The sequence below is a fragment of the Carcharodon carcharias genome, chromosome 20 (assembly GCF_017639515.1).
Source record: "Carcharodon carcharias isolate sCarCar2 chromosome 20, sCarCar2.pri, whole genome shotgun sequence".
Lineage (NCBI taxonomy): Eukaryota > Metazoa > Chordata > Chondrichthyes > Lamniformes > Lamnidae > Carcharodon > Carcharodon carcharias.
In genome coordinates, this window is record NC_054486.1 from 16,367,099 (window position 1) to 16,385,542 (window position 18,444).

Sequence of the window (18,444 nt, forward strand, 5' to 3'; positions counted from 1 at the left end):
CCTGTTTCCCACCCATTGATTGAAACTGTGCTACAGATGTTTGTGTAGTGCAGTTGGATCCAGTTGTGGATTCCCTCATCAAACCCCATGTCGGTGTATGATACTCTTTCAAAGGCCTTCTCCCAGTCCAGGCTGATGAGGCAGGTGTCCACTCCCCTGTCCTGCACATATGCAATCATATCCCTGAGTAGTGCAAGGCTATCAGAGATCTTCCTGCTGGGTACAGTGCAGGTCTGGTCAGGGTGGATCACCAACTCCAGAGCAGACCTGACCCGATTGGCGATGACCTTGGACAGAATCTTATAGTCCACATTTAACAGTGAGATGGGTCGCCAATTTCTAATTTCCTCCCTTTCCCCCTTCCACTTGTAGATGAGGGTGATGATGCTTTTCGTCATGGATTCTGACATGCTGCCAGACAGGAGCATACTCTCGTACACTCCAAGCAGGCTTGGGCCCATCCATTCCCACAGAGCCAAATACAACTCAGCCGGTAAGTTGTCGCTTCTGGGAGTTTTACTCTTCTTGAAGGACTCAAGGGCCTTAGTTAGTGTTTTTACCAATGCAGTTGGTAAAGTGGAGTTATTTAAAGTTCTCAGAGGCAACCTTTAAACAACTGTCATAACCTATAATTTTAAGTGTTATGTTTGAGCTGCGACTCTAAATTCAGGAATCAGACCACCAGCTCTCAAGGTTCTACATTAAACTAAATGAAACATTTTATTAATTTACATGGGTTAAAATATATATACACATGACTACAAATCACTACTATCATAATTTTTAACAAATTCCCAAACTAATCTCCATTAAGGCAACAGCAACCCACAGGCTTAACTAGACACCAGACAAAGCATTTTCATCTTACAGATTCAAAATGAGGTTCCTTTCACTTTGGTTCTTTGCAGACACAGTGGTGGGCTTACAGGCTTTGACCTTACATTGCCTCTGCCCTGCACAACCAAACTGGTTGTCTTGTTATACCTACCACCACTGATTGAATTCCGATTTTCATTGTCTCACCAGCCTCTTCGAACTCCACCTTTTAACAATGAAACCCCTTCCAAAGTACCAATTTTATTAGTAATATAAACATATGGCTTAAAAACAAAAACTGCAGATGCTGGAAATCCAAAACAAAAACAGAATTACCTGGAAAAACTCAGCAGGTCTGGCAGCATTGGTGGAGAAGAAAAGAGTTGACATTTCGAGTCCTCATGACCCTTCAACAGAATTGGATGAATCCAAGGAGAGGGGTGAAATATAAGCTGGTTTAAGGTGGTGGTGGAGGTTGGGGGGGGGGGGTGGGGTTGGGTGGGGAGAGAGAAGTGAAGGGGGGGTGGTGTGGTTGTAGGGACAAGCAAGCAGTGATAGGAGCAGGTCATCAAAAGATGTCACAGACAAAAGAACACAGAGGTGTTGAAGTTGGTGATATTATCCAAACGAATGTGCTAATTAAGAATGGATGGTAGGGCACTCAAGGTACAGCTCTAGTGGGGGTGGGAGGGCATAAAAGATTTAAAAATAATGGAAATAGGTGGGAAAAGAAAAATCTATATAAATTATTGAAAAAAACAAAAGGAAGGGGGAAGAAACAGAAAGGGGGTGGGGATGGAGGAGGGAGTTCAAGATCTAAAGTTGTTGAATTCAATATGCAGTCCCGAAGGCTGTAAAGTGCCTAGTCGGAAGAAGAGGTGCTGTTCCTCCAGTTTGCGTTGGGCTTCACTGGAACAATGCAGCAAGCCAAGTACAGACATGTGGGCAAGTGATCAGGGTGGAGTGTTAAAATGGCAAGCGACAGGGAGGTTTGGGTCATTCTTGCGGACAGACTGCAGGTGTTCTCCCCCAACCTTAAACCAGCTTATATTTCACCCCTCTCCTTGGATTCACGCAGTTCTGTTGAAAGGTCATGAGGACTCGAAACGTCAACTCTTTTCTTCTCCACTGATGCTGCCAGACTTGCTGAGTTTTTCCAGGTAATTTGTTTTTGTAAACACTTGGCTTGTTAGCTGCTAGATAGGTGTCCATTTTAACTCTACTTCTTGAATGCTCTATTCAAAAAATGCAAATACACGCTATCCCTCTTACATATCAAAACTAGTACATATCAAAGCACCCAGACTAGCTGGCTTTAATCCAATTAAGACGCACCCACGGACTAAACCTCTATTTTAAAAGAAAAATATTTTCCTATAATATTATATACATTAATAGCTTCATGAAAGTTAATTCATCGGGAGTTAGCGGTTTGTCCAGACTCTCCTGAGTACTGTTGTCTAAGACTTCCGTGACAGAGGAGAGGAAGGACTGGGAGGCCGTGCTAACTGTGGGCTTCACGCCATAAAATTCGGCATAAAAGGATTTCCTGATCCTCAAAATGTTGGACTGTGATGACTTTACTGAGCCATCTTCTTCCTTCAGGCTGCTGATCACAGAGCTCTCTCTGTGTACCTTTTGGAAGAAGAAATGTGAGCACGTCTCACCCTGCTCCATGGAGCAGACTCTGGACTGAAAGATAATCTTGGATGCCTCTGAGGCAAAGAGTGAAGCTTGCTGGCTCTTCACCATTTGGAGTTCCTCCTTGACATCGATCCCCATTGACTGCAGCCGAAGCAGGTTCTGCATGTTTTTCCAGAGTCGGGGCATTTCCTTCTGTTCCTTTCTAGCTTTCTGGACACCTTTGAGGATGAAAAACTTCTTGATGTTCTCCTTGATCGCTTCCCACCAGTGTGTCAGGGACTCAAAGAGGGGTTTCACAGTTCTCCAAGCTTTGTAATCCCTCTTCAGTTCCTCAATGCTCTCTGGGGTCAGCAGTTGTACGTTCAGCTTCCATGTCCCCCTGCCATCCCTCTGGTCTTCCTGTAAGTGACAGTCAGCCAGTAGGAGGCAGTGGTCAGAGAAGAACATCGGCTTGACGTTGGTCGATCTGACTGTGAACACACGGGGCACACACAGGAAGTCTATCCTGGACCCATCTGGCTGTGTCCAGGTGTATCTACGCTGCGCTGCATCTGCGAGGTTGCTGAAGACATCGTGCAGTTTGGCATCCTTTACTGTAGTCTGGACGTGGCGTCCAGTCTGCTGTCAGCCCTGCCGAATGGTCCAGCTGCATTGATGATGCAGTTGGAGTCACCGCCCAGAATGACCAGCCTGGAAGTCACCAGCAGCAGTAGGAGCTGCTGAAGGACTGCCAGCCGCTCGCTGCTTTGAGCTGGGGCATACATGTTAAGTAACCGGAGCGGAGCTACGAGGAGGTGCCCGCCCACTATCTCCTTAACCTCAGAGATGGTGAAGTTGCCTCCCCGCAGCAGAATACCCAGGCCAGAGGAATGTGACTCGTTTCTTCCCGACCAGGCCCATGGGGGCCACCATCTTAACCATTGTCTGTAGGGGCTGAGGTGCGATATTGCACATTCCTGCAGAAAGAGCAGGTCAGCTTTTAACTTGGCAAGGTAATCCGAGGTTGCAACACATCACGTGGTAAACTTAATGCTATGCGGGTTAATGGATACAATCTTTATCTCCATTTTTAAAGCATTTTGTTGCTGTGGCTCGCTGGTTGCTAGGCCATTTGCAGCTAGTTGGGATCGGAGTCAACCATATTGCTGTGGGTCTGGAGGATGCACATGTAGGTCAGACCAGGGGCAAGGACAGCAAATTTACTTCCCTAAAGGGCCCTTAGTAGAGGGTATCTTGGACATGGGTGGCCACTGAAGCTCTGAAGAAGAATCATACGGACTCGAAACATTAACTGTCTTTCTCTCCACAGATACAGTGTGCAGAGATTTTCCAGCATTTTCTGTTTTTGTGGCACTATAATTGCTTAATTTGGCAAATCTCTCTCTCTCTTGGATTATTGGCTTTCATCGGATTTGGTATGTGGGAGGTGCTGTGCCCCTCTGAGAAATGGGCATTTTGGGCTGGGTTTGTCCCGCTCTTTGTGGTGAGGGGAGAAGCGGAAGTGGCGCTGTGCCGATGACGCATGGGGAGAGGGCGGGGTGAACGGAAGTGACGCGAGGATGAGTGACGGATGACCGCCATTTTGTGAGCGGATTTTATTTTCACTGCGTCATTGGAGCCGAGTGCGGGTGAGTGATCCTCAGGAAAAGGAGAATAGTGGAATTTTTAAAAAAAAACAACTGCCGCCGTTTGCCTTGATCATTTAACTGGCGGGTGGGCGACCGGCGGGTGAAAAAGATCGTGCGGGAGGGTCGATTTATTTTTGTGTCGAGGCGGCAGCTTCTAAAATCGAAAGGTCGGAGCCGCCGGCGTCTCGGGCGGGTTTTGGAAATCGAGGCCCCCCCCCCCCCCCCCCCCGGGCCCTCGGCCCCTGAGGTGCCGCAAACATGAGGGCGACGGACGGTTACGACGACGACGGCGGTGGCGGGAAGGGGGGGTGGTCTCCGGGCCCAGGGCGCGGCCGCCGCTGCCGCCATTTGGAGGGAGGTAGGGAGGCAGCGGTGGGATTATCGTTGCCCCCTAAAGTTAAAGCAAAATATCGTGGATGCTGGAGATCTGAAATGTGAAAAGAGCAGCCAAAGGTGCTGGAAACTCCTCAGCAGATCTGGCAGCCTGAGCGGGGAGAGAAACAGGGTTAACCTCTCCCTGTGCAAATAGGACACTTTATTCGGCCCCATGAAGGGACATGTTGGATTTAACCCAGGGGTTGTTCCCCTCTGGCCCGGGGAGACCTGGGGTGGTGGATTGTGCCCCCCCCCCCCCCCCCCGTCCCCTTGTTTCTCTGTGACCCCTCCAGCCCCAAATCCAGTTCCTCCCTCTCCCCCCCCCCCCCCCCCCCCCAGGCTGGGTCGGCTCGAAATGTCCGCAAGACTGCAGAATGATCAGGGAATCTAGAGCTAGTGGGGGGGGGGGGGGCACAGTTTAAAAATAAAGGGGCGCCTCCGGTTTAAGACGAAACACGAGGAGTTAAGTCTCTCAAAATGTCGTTCGCCTGTGGAATTAATTCCCTTCCCCAGCCAGGCCGGGTCGTTGAATATATTGAAGGCTCACTTGGATTTTTGATCGGCTTAGAGTTGAGGTCAAACTAAGATCGGCCATGATCTTGTTGACTGGAAGAGCAGGCTCGATGGGCTGAATGGTCTGCTCCTAATTCTTCGGCTGCCTTTACTTGTTTGGGGGGGGGGGGGGGGGGGAAGCACTTGCTGCACATGTGCAGGTGCAGTTATGATGATTCACAAGTGCGTGTTGCATCCACTGTGGGCTCCACCCTGAAAGTGTGTCTCGAGATGAAGAGCCAGGATTAGAGCAAAACTATGATAGTGTAAGAGGGAGAAAGTAGCAGCAGTAACTTCTTCCTTGGCTGCTAAATCCAGATGCCTTCTAATGAATGTGTCAGCTACAACATTTCATAGTGCAAGAACTGCTAAAGAACTGTGCCCAAACAACTTTGTCCAAAGGTCTCTTCCTCAGTTAAGAGTATAATTTATTACTACCTTAAGTAAGTCATCGCTCAAGTGTAGGGCTTGAGACCAAGACGCTGGGATTATGAGTCTCGCTAAGTGCAAACTGAGCTAACCGGGCTGCACAGGAACTTGCTATACAGTCCTTCCAACTTGGTTAACAGCTTCACTGCTGTCTGAAACATTTCCCCCATGCTGGACAACTGTTTTGGCACAGTTCTTCGTGGTCCTCAGATTTGCAAACTCCACCAATGCTCCTGCCACCCACCCACCAGAAAGGCGGCAAGGAAGAGGTGCGCATGTGCCTGTGGTTGCAGTGTGAACTGAGTGCACATGCAGAACTGTTCCTGATGCCTTTCTGGTCAGCAGCAGGAGTTAGTGTATTCCTTATGTCAAAGATCAAACTCCAGCTCCCCCTCTCCTCTGCCCTTCACTGTCTCTGCATGTCCTTCACTTCTTTCCCCCACCATTTAAAATTTCCAACATCTTAATCTATTGAAATAAATGCTGGCGCTATTCAGGTCTGGCAATATCTATGGAAAGAGAAAAATAATTATATCTCTCTCCCATCTGACAGCTTCTGATGAAAAGTCACAGACCTGAAATGTTAACTTTTTCCACAGCTGTTGTCTGACCTGAGTATTTCCAGCATCCAATGTTTTCCTTCATTTGAATGTTGGTCAGTAAAGTGCTTCTGACCAATTGATTATAATGGCTGCAGCCTTAATGGAAAGGGCCATGTGTTAAAAGCGCTGTTTTTTAAGTCTCCATTCCCCTTGCCCTTGCCCTTTGAAATGGTTTTGGTGATGCATAATATGACTCAATATTTGTATTTTTTGTTCTGCATCTGATAAGTGTCTTACTGACTGTTACTTTTTGCCCTCAACTGATTGATGATGTTACAAAGTTATAAGTGGTTCACTGGAACGTGACAATTTATTAAATACTTTTGAAGAAGGCTGTAATCATTTGAGTGTTTTTAAAAGGATTGATCACATTTTAAGTTTTATTTTCCTAAAGTATACAAACATTTGTTTGATCTTGGTTGGTTTTGGCGTTTTTGTTATGTGGGACTTTTGAGTTCCACTTTTTGTTCTCTATAGATGCCTTCAAGCACCTCACCAAATGGGTGTTCATAACATGCTCAAATTTGAGCAGTATCTGTCGCTGATGCTTGAATGATGAAATTTCAGCTGATGGCTCAGCAAAACGATTTAAAGATTTTATTTTATGTCTTTTTCTTAAGTGTTCGTTCAGAATGAGTTCTCGAGTGTTCATCGGCCGACTGAGCCCTCATGCTACAGAGAAAAATGTGGAGAAGTTTTTCAAAGGATACGGGCGAATTAAGGAAATCGATTTGAAGAATGGCTTTGGATTCGTGGTAAGTTTTTTTTTCCCTACAGGTCTGCAGCTGTAGAATAAAATAGCAAAAAGCTATTGCCTGATTATTCTTACTACACAGTTAAGTGTTATTGACTGTTAAATTTAACCCATCTCTAGAATATTTGCATCATTCATTGTTTAAGGATATCAAATTTTAGTTATTTTCTTGGCTGAATCTATAAAACAACAGGCAATAACTTTCATTGTAACATCGTAATTCGAGCGTAGAGAAAAGGCCAACTGATCCTTGTTGGTATTTATTTCCCACAGGAAATGTCTTGACCTTATTTTACAGTTATATACAGTGTACTATTGATTGAGTACATTGATTCATTTAGCCTTTCTAATTAAAAATGTTTCTTTTTAGGAGTTTGAAGATTACAGAGATGCAGATGATGCGGTGTATGAGATGGATGGAAAAGAGTTGTGCAATGAAAGGTATACAAAAATTATTCATTTATGATATACATGTACATGCTGTTAATTATGGATATTAATGGCTCAAAATTTTCAGAGTTACAGTTGAACACGCCAGAGCACGCCCTAGAGGAGGACGTGGAGGGGGACGATTTCAAGGTCGCTTTAACCAACGTTGGTCTCGTGGTGGTGGTAGTGGAGGAGGAAGGTGAGCCTAAGTGTTATAGTCTTTCACTGTAGCTTGAAGAAATAACTCCTCGCGAGCACAGCTACATAATTTTGCAAGATTATTGCAATTGTCATAATTGAATTAATTCAAATATTTGAATACATACTTGCCCCATTTGATAGACCTGTGAATCATAATTACTCGATCTGGATGTAGTAGAATAACTACCGTTAAAAGTCTGCAGCACAGACTGAGAAATTATGCGCTTCGGGGCATTCTGGCTAATCCTCTCACTTCCAAGCACCTTGGGTGTCCATTCCTAAATCTGTGCATTGAGGTTCGGCTGCTGGGACCACCACAACCAAGCATAATATATTAACTGTAGATAGCAGTGGATAGAAATGGGTAATGGGAGGTGTGGCTGCAGTGATCCCTCCTGGGATAGTGACACCAGTTGTTCAGTTACCACTTGTCAGGTGCATTTAAGTCATGAGACTTTCTAGTGTTCATGGCTCAGCACATACTGCTTGTGAAGTTAATCATTTAACCACTGCCAGAGCTTCTAAGCCTCTGCTGAGGAACAGTATAAATTGGCCATTTTTGGAAAGTTGTTGCTTTTTGTAAATTGTCTCCAGACTCGAATGTCCCAGCAGTCTATTTTGATAATGTTGAGATCTCTGTTTATTGTCTTTTCAGAAATGGGCCTCCAATCCGTACAGAAAACAGAGTGATTGTTGAGAATTTGTCTTCCAGAGTTAGCTGGCAGGTATTTGTGTAACATTAAATTGTACTTTTGTGGTGTAAACAGCTGACACTGTTTAAAATGAAACTGGTACTTCCTTTTGAATTACATGTGAATCAGGCTTTCAAGATTAGTCAAGAGTTCATTTACAATGAAGGGCACGCACTTGTCTGACATGTCTGATTGTCTTCTTGGATTAGCTAAGTGCTTATCCATTCACCAAATCAAAAGCTAATATTTTAAGAGGAAAAGTTGTATTTAGCTGTAAGTAACTTGGACAGACTGCAGATTTTTTTTAACAAATAAGCTGCTGCTAAATTGGCAATGGAGATGGGGAAGTGGATGTACTTGCCTTCCTGAAAGGCAGTTAATTAGCTGGCTGAATTGTGAACAAGCCTGTGGATAGTAACATTTACAAATACATTTGTTACATAATCTTACTGGATCTACATAATCTTTCAAACTGGTCACTGAAAGTGAAATTAAACCAGGATCTGTGTTCCCTTTACTGTAAAATGGCTTGGTCAAGCATAACCTGTTGTCCTTAAGTAGTTGTGCCTGTAATGTCTTGTGTGAGTTGTTGAAAGCATTGTATTATCATATATTTTCTTGCGCACAGTTTAACTTCTTAGTTTTGCAAGTGAAAAAAACTTATCATTTTGGAAGGTCTCATTTTGACCTGAACTATAGTTCTCTCAGAACCCCAGCCCCATTATGTTTGAATATGATTTGCTGAGTCTCTCAGGTAATGCTAATCCTGTTGGCCTCATTGAGGGAAGAGGTGAAACAGGTATATTTGAAGTGAGTTTTGGGTTTTTGCCCATGATTACTCACATGGGTAGTTCCTTCTCTCAGCTGACTGGGGATGGGAAGCAGACAACCTGTCCACAATGAAGGAAGATACTGGGCATGTTGCTATCAATATTAGGAGGGTGCTGATTGCATACCCGTCCTCTGTGCAGCTAGTGTGTGACACTGAGGAGATTGTGAACTGTTTAATTTGCAGCACTATTAGTTTGTTTTCTGGAAGTAGTTAACTCAGTGTTAACTTGTTTGTCTGTTAACCTTGAAAGCCTTAAGTATGACATTTATTTGGTTTTTATGCTTAAATGTTTACAAAGTTTAACCAAGTATTAAAACCTTTATTTACCAGCCTCTCGTTATGTCGTTGGCCTTGTGACGAGGAGTGCCGTTGGTTTTCCTAATCGCTCTGGCTTGGTCTCTTGGGCCTAGTTGAAATGCCAGTCCGCTCCTACGTTTGTCATTTGGTGATCTAGATCTGTGTGTGGTGGTCTGACCTACATGGTGGGCACTTGGTTAATGCCAGTGTTCCACGCTGCACCTCGAAAAATGGTGTCTTCCTAAAGTCAAGAGTTCTGGGCGCCCACTCTAAAATGAGGTCCTTGGTTGAAAGGAATGGGAGAAATTCGCTAGTAGGGTTGGTTGGAAGCTCGATTGGAGTGAGGTGAGGAGCCCCTGGTCACGGCGCAAGAGTAGCAATGTTTGTTCCCATGGCAATGTCAGCGTCTGCCTTTAAGGTAGGGTGATGTCCGGGAAGGCTCGCATCGAATGATAGCGTCGGTCAAGTGGGTGGTGAAGAGCACCATCTGGTCTCCAGTCGTGGTGGTACCTCTGCGAGTGCTTGTTACATTTGGCTGGTTGAATAGCCTAGGGAGTTGTACAGGAAGGTAATATACATTTTGATAAATTAGAATTGCTTTTTTTAAACATTTTTCCAATAATCTTGTATATTGGAAAATAACAAGAATGCGTGTCTTGTTGTGCTCTGTTTTACCTAACTGATCTGATCTTACTTAGGACCTGAAAGATTTCATGAGACAGGCTGGAGAAGTTACCTTTGCGGATGCGCACAGGCACAAACTCAATGAAGGGTAAGTGACAAGAATGATTTGAGTTGGTATTTTAGCTGCTCATCTGACCTGTTGAATTTTGGTGCTCTCACCAATGAAAATACAATTGTGTACATTAAACATAAGTGTTTAGGTTGAGGTTAAAAATCTCCAGACTTTAAGTTTGTATGTCACTTTTGGCTCAGGATAGTTATGTTGAAATGAAGCAAATATTAAGTCTCCTCTGTGAGCTTGCACCTGCTAGGAATTCTGTAGAGACTACCTGTACTTCCACTTTAGCAGATGTAAATTGTACAGTTTCTTTCAGTAAGTCAATTCACAGCTCGAGATGCTGTTCTCGAGGACTCCGTGGTTTTGATGTTTTATCTACTAACTGAACATTATTCAGATCCAAACCAAGCATTCTGTGTGCATTGATAGATTAAATTGATCAGCATTTTGCAGGTCTGTGACAAATTTTGCTTTGATTGTGGTCATGGTCCGAATCAGTGGAATGTAAGAAATAGGAACAGTAGTAGACCATTTGGACCCTTGAGCCTGCTCCGCCATTCAATAAGATCATGGCTTGTGTTTCGATTTCCACATTTCCATCTAACCTGATAACCTTAGGTTCTTGTTAGGCAAGGGAATCAATCTACCTCTGCCTTAAAAATATTCAGTAACCCCCGCCTCCACCACCTGAGGCTGAGATAACTAGCAAATTTCTATTTATGGTGCTTCTGTTATTGGCTGTGCAATATACAGTACTATGTAGCTTGGGAAGCCAAATGCTGAGGTACAACTTGGGATTTGTGCTTATTTTTTTTGTAAAGTATTTTGCTACTTGCTTTCCTTTTACCTAGAATGTACGCACAGATGATTTGACTCGTATTTATACTGCACGAGCTTCCTAGCGGCCTATCCTATATTCCTTCTTTCCTGCCTCATAAGTGTCAGACTATCTGCTTCACCTTTTTTGTCAGTGAGGTTATATGTTCACCATTTGGTGTAAAGACTCTGTTCAAAAATTTACCTCATTTGTTAGTTGCTACTTTGTATTTAGACTCCTTCCCTTTGTTCTTGCCCGTTAAGAGGAAGTACAGTTTCTATCAGGTTATTTCAGGAGTGTTCTCTCTCTTCCCCCCCTTCAAAAGAGAATAGTCTGACCAGGTTTTTCTGATAGTTGTATTTTCTTTTATAGGATTGTAGAGTTTGCCTCTTACAGTGACTTGAAGAATGCACTCGATAAGCTCTCAGGCACAGAGCTTAATGGAAGAAGGATCCGACTGATTGAAGAACGTAAACAGTACAGGTAAATGTTATGCAATGCTGTCTAAATGCCAGAAAGTGTGAACTACTACTTTCTGCAATCTTAGGGTTTATGTAGAGAAATCAAGAGCCCCTTAATTGAGTTCTTTTGTTTTCCACTGGATAGAGCACCCAGTGAATGTTTTAAGAGGACCGTGTCCTATCAAAGCAACAGCATGAGTGAGATAATGGCAGTCCTGTGTGACCTGAACTTTTGGCGTGGGTTGTGTACATTTCAAGTCGGCTCGCTCCAAATTCATTTCCAAAATTCATAAGTTAACCGGCTGCACTGGATTTTGAGGCTGAGATGCAAAATAATATTTCTTCTTGCTTGATTTTTTTTTTTACAGGTCTCGCAGCAGATCCCGTTCCCGCACCCGCAGTTCTTCTAGATCTCGTAGCCGATCACGTAGTCGATCTCGTTCCAGAGGCCGCAAGTCCTACAGTAGATCCAAGAGTAGGAGTCACAGTAAATCACGTTCTCGTAGTAGATCACCTGTTCCTGCTAAGGAGCAGAAAGGCCGCTCCCCTTCACCATCTAAGTCGCCAGTGTCGGCGGAGCATGCAAGATCCCGTTCTCGGTCCCGGTCTCGTTCGCGATCAAAATCGCGCTCTCGGTCCAGATCGCCTTCCGTTGAGAGCGCTGACTAAATGTTAATGTCAAAAGTGGACTTTTACCCCCAAGTGAGTGAAAGTTGATGTAAAATATGGTAAGTAGGAAGTGGTGAATTTCTGTCAAAGGAGTTTAGATCTTTTGTTTACTTAAATGCATAATATGTATAGTTATTGGAAGTAATTTTGACTTGATTATAAATTCACATTTTTATTCAGAATGATAATTTCTTTATCCGCTTAATGTGCGGTTTGTTTTTCACATTGATTTCATTAATTGATCTTTTCTGTTAGTTTCTATCTATCTGTAATATTGAATGCAATTTCATTGTTTTTCTTGTGCATCGCTTTAAATAAATATTCCACAAAAAGGTGTGCGTTTATAATGGGTTGCACAAACCTCATTTCTGCATATCATCTGGCAGATGGTGAGTGTTTTCTGATTGCTAGGTAAGTTTAAGAAATTTTCATAGCAAATCTTCAATATGCCACTAAATTCTTAAATTGGGTTAAGGAGCAACGATGTTTTGTAATGCTGAATGCACATCGTTCTTTGAATATTCAAAAATCCTGCCTTGTTTTGCTAATGGTTTTTTCCTGTAACTTTAGTATTTAGGTAACGCATTTTCTTATTTCTTAATAATTGCCAGGCTAGAGTAGTGGTGGATTATTTGAGTAACTTGCTGTAATACTTATTGGGCTAAAGGATGATTTTTTATCTTCCCAGATAGTTGTCGTGTTGAAATGTTTACGGTAAATTTACCAGCATCTTCACAGTTGTACTGTTTTTCAGTATGCCCAAGAGATGCGTGCTGAACTAAATGTTGTTTCCTTTCCCTAGGTAAGGTGGATGGAGAATATTTAATGTCATGTATAACAAAAAGGCAGCATTTTTACCTTATGTACTGCTTGGCATATCATTGGCTTCATTATAAAAGAAATCAAATTATTTCAATGCTGCTCCAGAAATTAAAAACTTGATTTTTTAAACTACCAGTGATCTCTGGTTCAATCCCTTATTTTTGCTGAGCTGGCTGATCTTGGCTAAATTTTCTTCTTCCCCAGGGAAATGGTGATTCATGCTATTGCTCATTCAGAGGTGGGATGGACAGGTGGGAAGTGGGAAGCTTGACTCCAATGCCTCAGCTAATGTTTGGATAGCAATAGGGAGCTGTTTAGGCCAATCGTAATGCTGATCCTTAGGGAAGTATTAAGGCTTCCCATTTCACTGCGCATGGAGTCTTTAAAATTGAGTTGCTTCCCTCGTGCTTATTTTTATAATCTATGGTTGATTTGTCTATATAGGCAATAATTAAAATATTGTGTATTTTGCAGGTTGTCAATTAAAATTTATAATGATTAACCTAGAATAGTGGGATTTTGTAAAAGTTCATTTTCTCCCAAGTCAGCAATGTTGCAAGTGGTTGTAAATCTTCCCTTGTATCCTGGGAAGCAGATGTGTTATATCACTTGTAAGTAAATTACTCTGAAACCAATATAATTGCCACAAGCGATGCTTGAACTGAGCAGGCTGCATTTTTTATAGCTTGTCAATGCAGAAAGACTTGAATGTGGCATACAAACCAGATTCACAACGTGTTTTAAATCACTGTCAAGACACGTGACCTTAAGCTCATTTTTGCCATTATAGCAAACAAGCTCATAAGAGAACCTGGAGCAAGCAACAAGAGGTCTCTGAATAGATATGAAGCTGATTCTGTTTTATGGTGCTTCAAAAGTGAGTAACATTGGAACCACCCAAGCAGTGAAAATATATATATATTTTGAGTGCTAGACAGAAAGGAATATGCCTATTTTAATTGGGGGGAAACTTCCAGAATTGCTCCACATCCCCTTAAGGGATTGAATATCTGACTACTCCCTAGAAGGCCCACACCCTCAGAACAAGTCTTCTCTCCCCCCCCGCCCCACATTATTACTTTCATTGTATTAGTTAGGTTGGGTATGAAAGTGAGCACACAGACACATGCCACCACCACTGCCACTTAGGGGAGGAGGTGCACTTAGGGAAATTTTGAAGACCAGTCTATTCTGTGGTGGTGTTATGCCCTCAATCACACAACTTTTTGTTTCTTATGACTTTTCTCCATCCTTTGCTGGGATACAATTCCACAGTTGCTGCTCACCCTTTGGTATTGTGACCAAGTATTCATTATTCAAGTGTAGGTAAGCCTGTGCAGCGATTGCCAATGTTTAGTACACCATGGGGGCTTCCCCTTGCATCATATTCATGCGCTGGAGATCTAGCGTGACATGAGAGGCCTGATCTTACTTGCTATATCCCCTAGATGTGAGCACTTGTGCTGTTTTATTTGTTCGAATGTAGTTCTGACTAAAAGTAGCTAAGTCAGTGAAGATGGTCTATATGGATAGACTCAGCAGTGAAAACCTACTTGCTGTCAGATTCACTCACTTTGTTGTTAAGTTCCAAAAATGCCTTTGGCACAACAGCTGTTGATGTCAAATTTCCATTGTACTTGCCACAGGGAGGTAATGTAGCATTGATTCTGGGACCTTATGTTAAACTTGGGTTAACCTATTGAGACACAGGAATGTGAAAAACACAAACGTTGCAAAGGTGATTAATGATTGGTGACTTGCATTTCCTACCTAATAACTTAGTGACAGACTTCACAGAATCACAGTGCAGAAGAGGCCCATTGAGTCTGCACCGACACGTGAGAAACACGTTTCAGTGCAGACTTGTTGAACTGTTATGGGTAATATTTCTAAAATCTAAATTTAAGTTGCAAGTTAATAGATCTGAAAGGGAGTTGTGAGATTGTTCTTAAGCACTGAAATGGGTTCAAGAGCTCAGGGAATCAGTTTCCAGTGCAAAACACCAGACTGTCATTTATGAACTGTAATATCAATATGTAATTGAGCCAGACAGAAGAACTTAGGCTCATTGAGTGATTTTTGCTTTACACTGGGGAGGGGGAAATCAGTTTTTACTGCTGATCTGCCAGTGATTCCTGAAAATGTAAGTATGGATAGTCCACACGCACTGAATCTGGCATAGTAATTACTCTCTATCCCAAACAATTATAGTCCATCTGCGCATTAGTGTCTGGATTTACGAGTAAAGAATGGCTACTTATCTATGATGGTGAAGGGTGATGTCTCCTGACCTGTTCTGTCATAAGTCAACAGCAAAAAGTAGAGGTGAAAAGGCAAAAATAAGTGAAATATGACATCTGAGCTCAAACCTTCATATAATCATTGTCTACTTCTGTGCTGTACTATTCAATTTGGTCCATTCAGTCTACTGGCTCTTTGGATGAGTAATCCACTTAGTTACCCTCCTCTGCCCTTTCCCCACATTCCTGCAGGTTTTTTTCTCAAGAATTTATCAAAGACTAAATCTTTATCCACCACTCTTGAGGCAATGCATAGTTTAGCGGAAGCAGCATACTTGTATGAAGACCCTTCACACAGTACAGAAAATTAGCAGAGAGAAAGTTGACTTATTTGCATTTTCAAAACACTTTCAAGGTATATGTGCGTGTGTATATGATTGATTTGTAAATTACTTCTCTCAAAACCACTAGCAGCAGTGTTTGGAAACTTGCATTTATAAAGTACCTGGTTATGGCTCAAGAAGTTCATATGAATTGAATTGTGCTGTACCTTCTGTGGACATTAATACACCCTCAGCTATCAGTTTTGTATAGAAGCTCACTTAAAGGAACTCAATTGGTAGTTTATCTTGCAAGTACCATATATTAACTTCAAAAAAAATTGTCATTAATTGGCAAAGATAGGAGAAATATTTTTGTCTTTCAATGAGGATTAGAATTGCCTTTTTAATCTTAATATTTTTCACATGCTTATGTTGTCAAATTGTATTTTGCTAAATGTAGTTTTATCATGTTCTAATACCAAAATTAAAAGTCTATGCTGAAACCTGTGTAAATGTGTGTTTATTTCGGCTATACAACTGCAGAGTGTAATGTTCCAATTTAGACGTGTTTTAAGCAACTGATTAGTGAAAAATGAAATACCTACTCGTATGTTATACGGATTTTTATTTTAGGAACAGGTCTAGACATTCAGTCCTTTGAGTCTATTCCAGCATTCAGCTACTTAATGGGTGACCTATATCTTGACTCCATCCACCTACTATAGTTCCGTAACCCTTACTGCTGTTGCAAAAGCTATTGAAATCTTTAATTGTGCTAGCCTCACAGCTTTTGGAGAGGAAATTTTCTACCTTTCTTGTGACATCACCACTGAACAGCCTAGCTCTGAAGAAGGGTCATATAGACTCGAAATGTTAACTCTGCTTCTCTCTCTACAGATGCTGTCAGACCTGCTGAGTTTTTACAGCATTTTCTGTATTATATAGCTCTAAAGTTGTGTCCTTGTTCTAGACACTTCCACGGGAAATAGTTTATCTCTACACTCTCCTATCGGATCACTCTTAGTCTTCTGTACATGGGATATAACTTGTCTTCCTGATTTAACACTGATGACTGATGCAAAATGAAGACTAGGAACAATGTGGATGGTAGAAAATAGAATGGTTAGAGGGGTCCAAACACAAGCAGATGGATAAATGATTGTTTAATTTAGAATCTACTACAAAGAATGTATGTCGTAAGTTTGTGAAGATGTATACTCTAGTGGTGTTTCACTTCCTTCACAGCTGCCTAGCAAAGCAAAGCAACATTGCAGTCATTAAAATATGGGGCTCTGATTATCTCTCTTGTTCAAATTTTGAAGTAGAGTAACATTGGGGTGCAGTTGGTTAAAATTCAATGCTTATTCAGGGATACAAAAGCTGCCTAATCCTTCATTTATCTAACAGTTTTCCTCTGTATAACTTCCGTAATAGATTTTAGTAATGTTCTAATGGCATCAGCCTTGACTTGGTGGTAACAATCTTGCTTTGAGTCAGTGATGGGTTCAAATTCTATTCAAGACCTGAGCTCTGAATCTTGGTTACCTTAGAACAACAGGAGAAAGTGCTCTCCTGTCAGAGATGCTGTCTTTCAGGTGGGATGTTAAACTGAGGCCTCACATGTTAAGTGGCCATAAAAGGTCCCACAGCACTATAATGAAAAATGATTCAAATGTCTGACATGTTTATTCATCAAACATTACTTAAGCTAACAAGTAATTTTAATTTGTTGCTGTTTGAGAGACCATGCAGCATACAAATTGACTGCCACATTTCATGCATTACAACAGTGACTACAAAAGTACTTCATTGGCCATAAAGTGCTTTGAGGCACCCAGAGCTGAAAGGTCTGGATAAATTAAATTCTGACATTCCTTTATTAGTTTCAGCTGTTGTGTGTGTATATAGTAAAAATGGATTGGAATTGCAGTACTAGGAATCTCTCGGGGATAAGAAAGCAAAATAGTACAAATGCTGGAAATTTGAAACACAAACTGCTGGAAATACTCAGGTAGCATCTGCTGAGAGAAAACCAGTGATGTTTCAGATTGATTACCTTTGATCAGAACTGGGAAAAAGTTAAATGTACATAGGCAAGGAAATAACAGAAAAGTTTGGCAGAGATGAAATGTCTCAAGAAATAATGGTGTCAAGCAAAAGGGGGTGGGATAATGGGGTGAGTAAAGAAATGAAAGATGGGCTAGAGATGTAAATGGCAATAGCAGAATCATTACAACAGTTGTCCTTCAAGAAAAGGGAGTATTTATGACCTAAAATTATTGAACACTGTTGGGTCCAGAAAGCTGTAAAGTGCATAATCGAAAAGGTAAGGTGTTCCTGAACTTTTTTTGTGCTAACAAAGCTCAATGAAGAAGGCCAAGTTTAGAGTCGAGTGGAGAAATTGGGGATAGTGTATTTGCTTCATTACATGCAGCAAATTGTAAAAAGGCTGATGCACCAAACTAGTTTTTGATTTCACTGTTCAACTTGGAAGCTGTTTGCCTGTTCTACTTCGTATTTACATTTACTTGTATCACCAAGAGGTAGAACCATTTTTATGGTTGTAATTGGAAAGATTATCTGCTGGTTTGGTGTCAATGGTGGGCTGCTAAAACATATAAAAGCATTACAAACCTTGAAGATAAACGCCTTACAAGGTGGTTTTTCAGACTACTACAAAAGTGCTTGCTGAAAGTATGAGAGCCCAAGCACCGGACATTAAAACATTGTTAAATTGGTCACTTCTTGATGAACAGAGCTCAAATATGTTTCAAGCCTTGGTGAGACCACACCTAGAGTATTGCTTATAGTTTTGGTCACCTTATCTGAGGAATATACTTGCCATAGAGGAGTGTGATATAGGTTTGTCAGACTGATTCCTGGAATGTGGGTGGGGGGGGGGGGGGGGGGGGGTGTTGTACTATGAGGAGAGATTGAGGAGACGGTGTCTGGGTGTGTATTTTCTAGAGTTTAGAAGAATGTGGGGGGGTGGAATTTAATTGAAATGTACAAAATTCTTATAGGGCTTGACAAGGTAAATGCAGGAAGGATGTTTCCCTGCTGTGGGGGTGGTGGTGTCAAGAACTGGGGGTGCACAGTCTCAGAATAAGGGTAGGCCA

General features: G+C 42.1%; 1 protein-coding gene across 1 annotated transcript; it reads left to right on the forward strand.

Moving 5' to 3' along the window:
* Positions 1 to 3,983: 3,983 nt before the first annotated feature.
* Positions 3,984 to 15,828, forward strand: LOC121292787 (serine/arginine-rich splicing factor 5-like). Its single transcript, XM_041215169.1, has 8 exons — positions 3,984 to 4,088; positions 6,667 to 6,801; positions 7,171 to 7,241; positions 7,318 to 7,428; positions 8,086 to 8,155; positions 9,950 to 10,023; positions 11,183 to 11,293; positions 11,640 to 15,828. Exons 2-8 carry the CDS (start codon positions 6,679 to 6,681, stop codon positions 11,938 to 11,940), a joined length of 861 nt encoding a protein of 286 aa, XP_041071103.1. The 5' UTR covers positions 3,984 to 4,088; positions 6,667 to 6,678; the 3' UTR covers positions 11,941 to 15,828.
* Positions 15,829 to 18,444: the final 2,616 nt, after the last annotated feature.

Excerpts from the sequence above, each read along its gene's own strand:
- LOC121292787 (XM_041215169.1), top strand. The coding sequence starts at position 6,679 with ATGAGTTCTCGAGTGTTCATCGGCCGACTGAGCCCTCATGCTACAGAG. Across the intron at positions 6,802-7,170 it reads AGAATGGCTTTGGATTCGTG|GAGTTTGAAGATTACAGAGA; the intron begins GTAAGTTTTTTT and ends GTTTCTTTTTAG. Across the intron at positions 11,294-11,639 it reads GAAGAACGTAAACAGTACAG|GTCTCGCAGCAGATCCCGTT; the intron begins GTAAATGTTATG and ends TTTTTTTTACAG.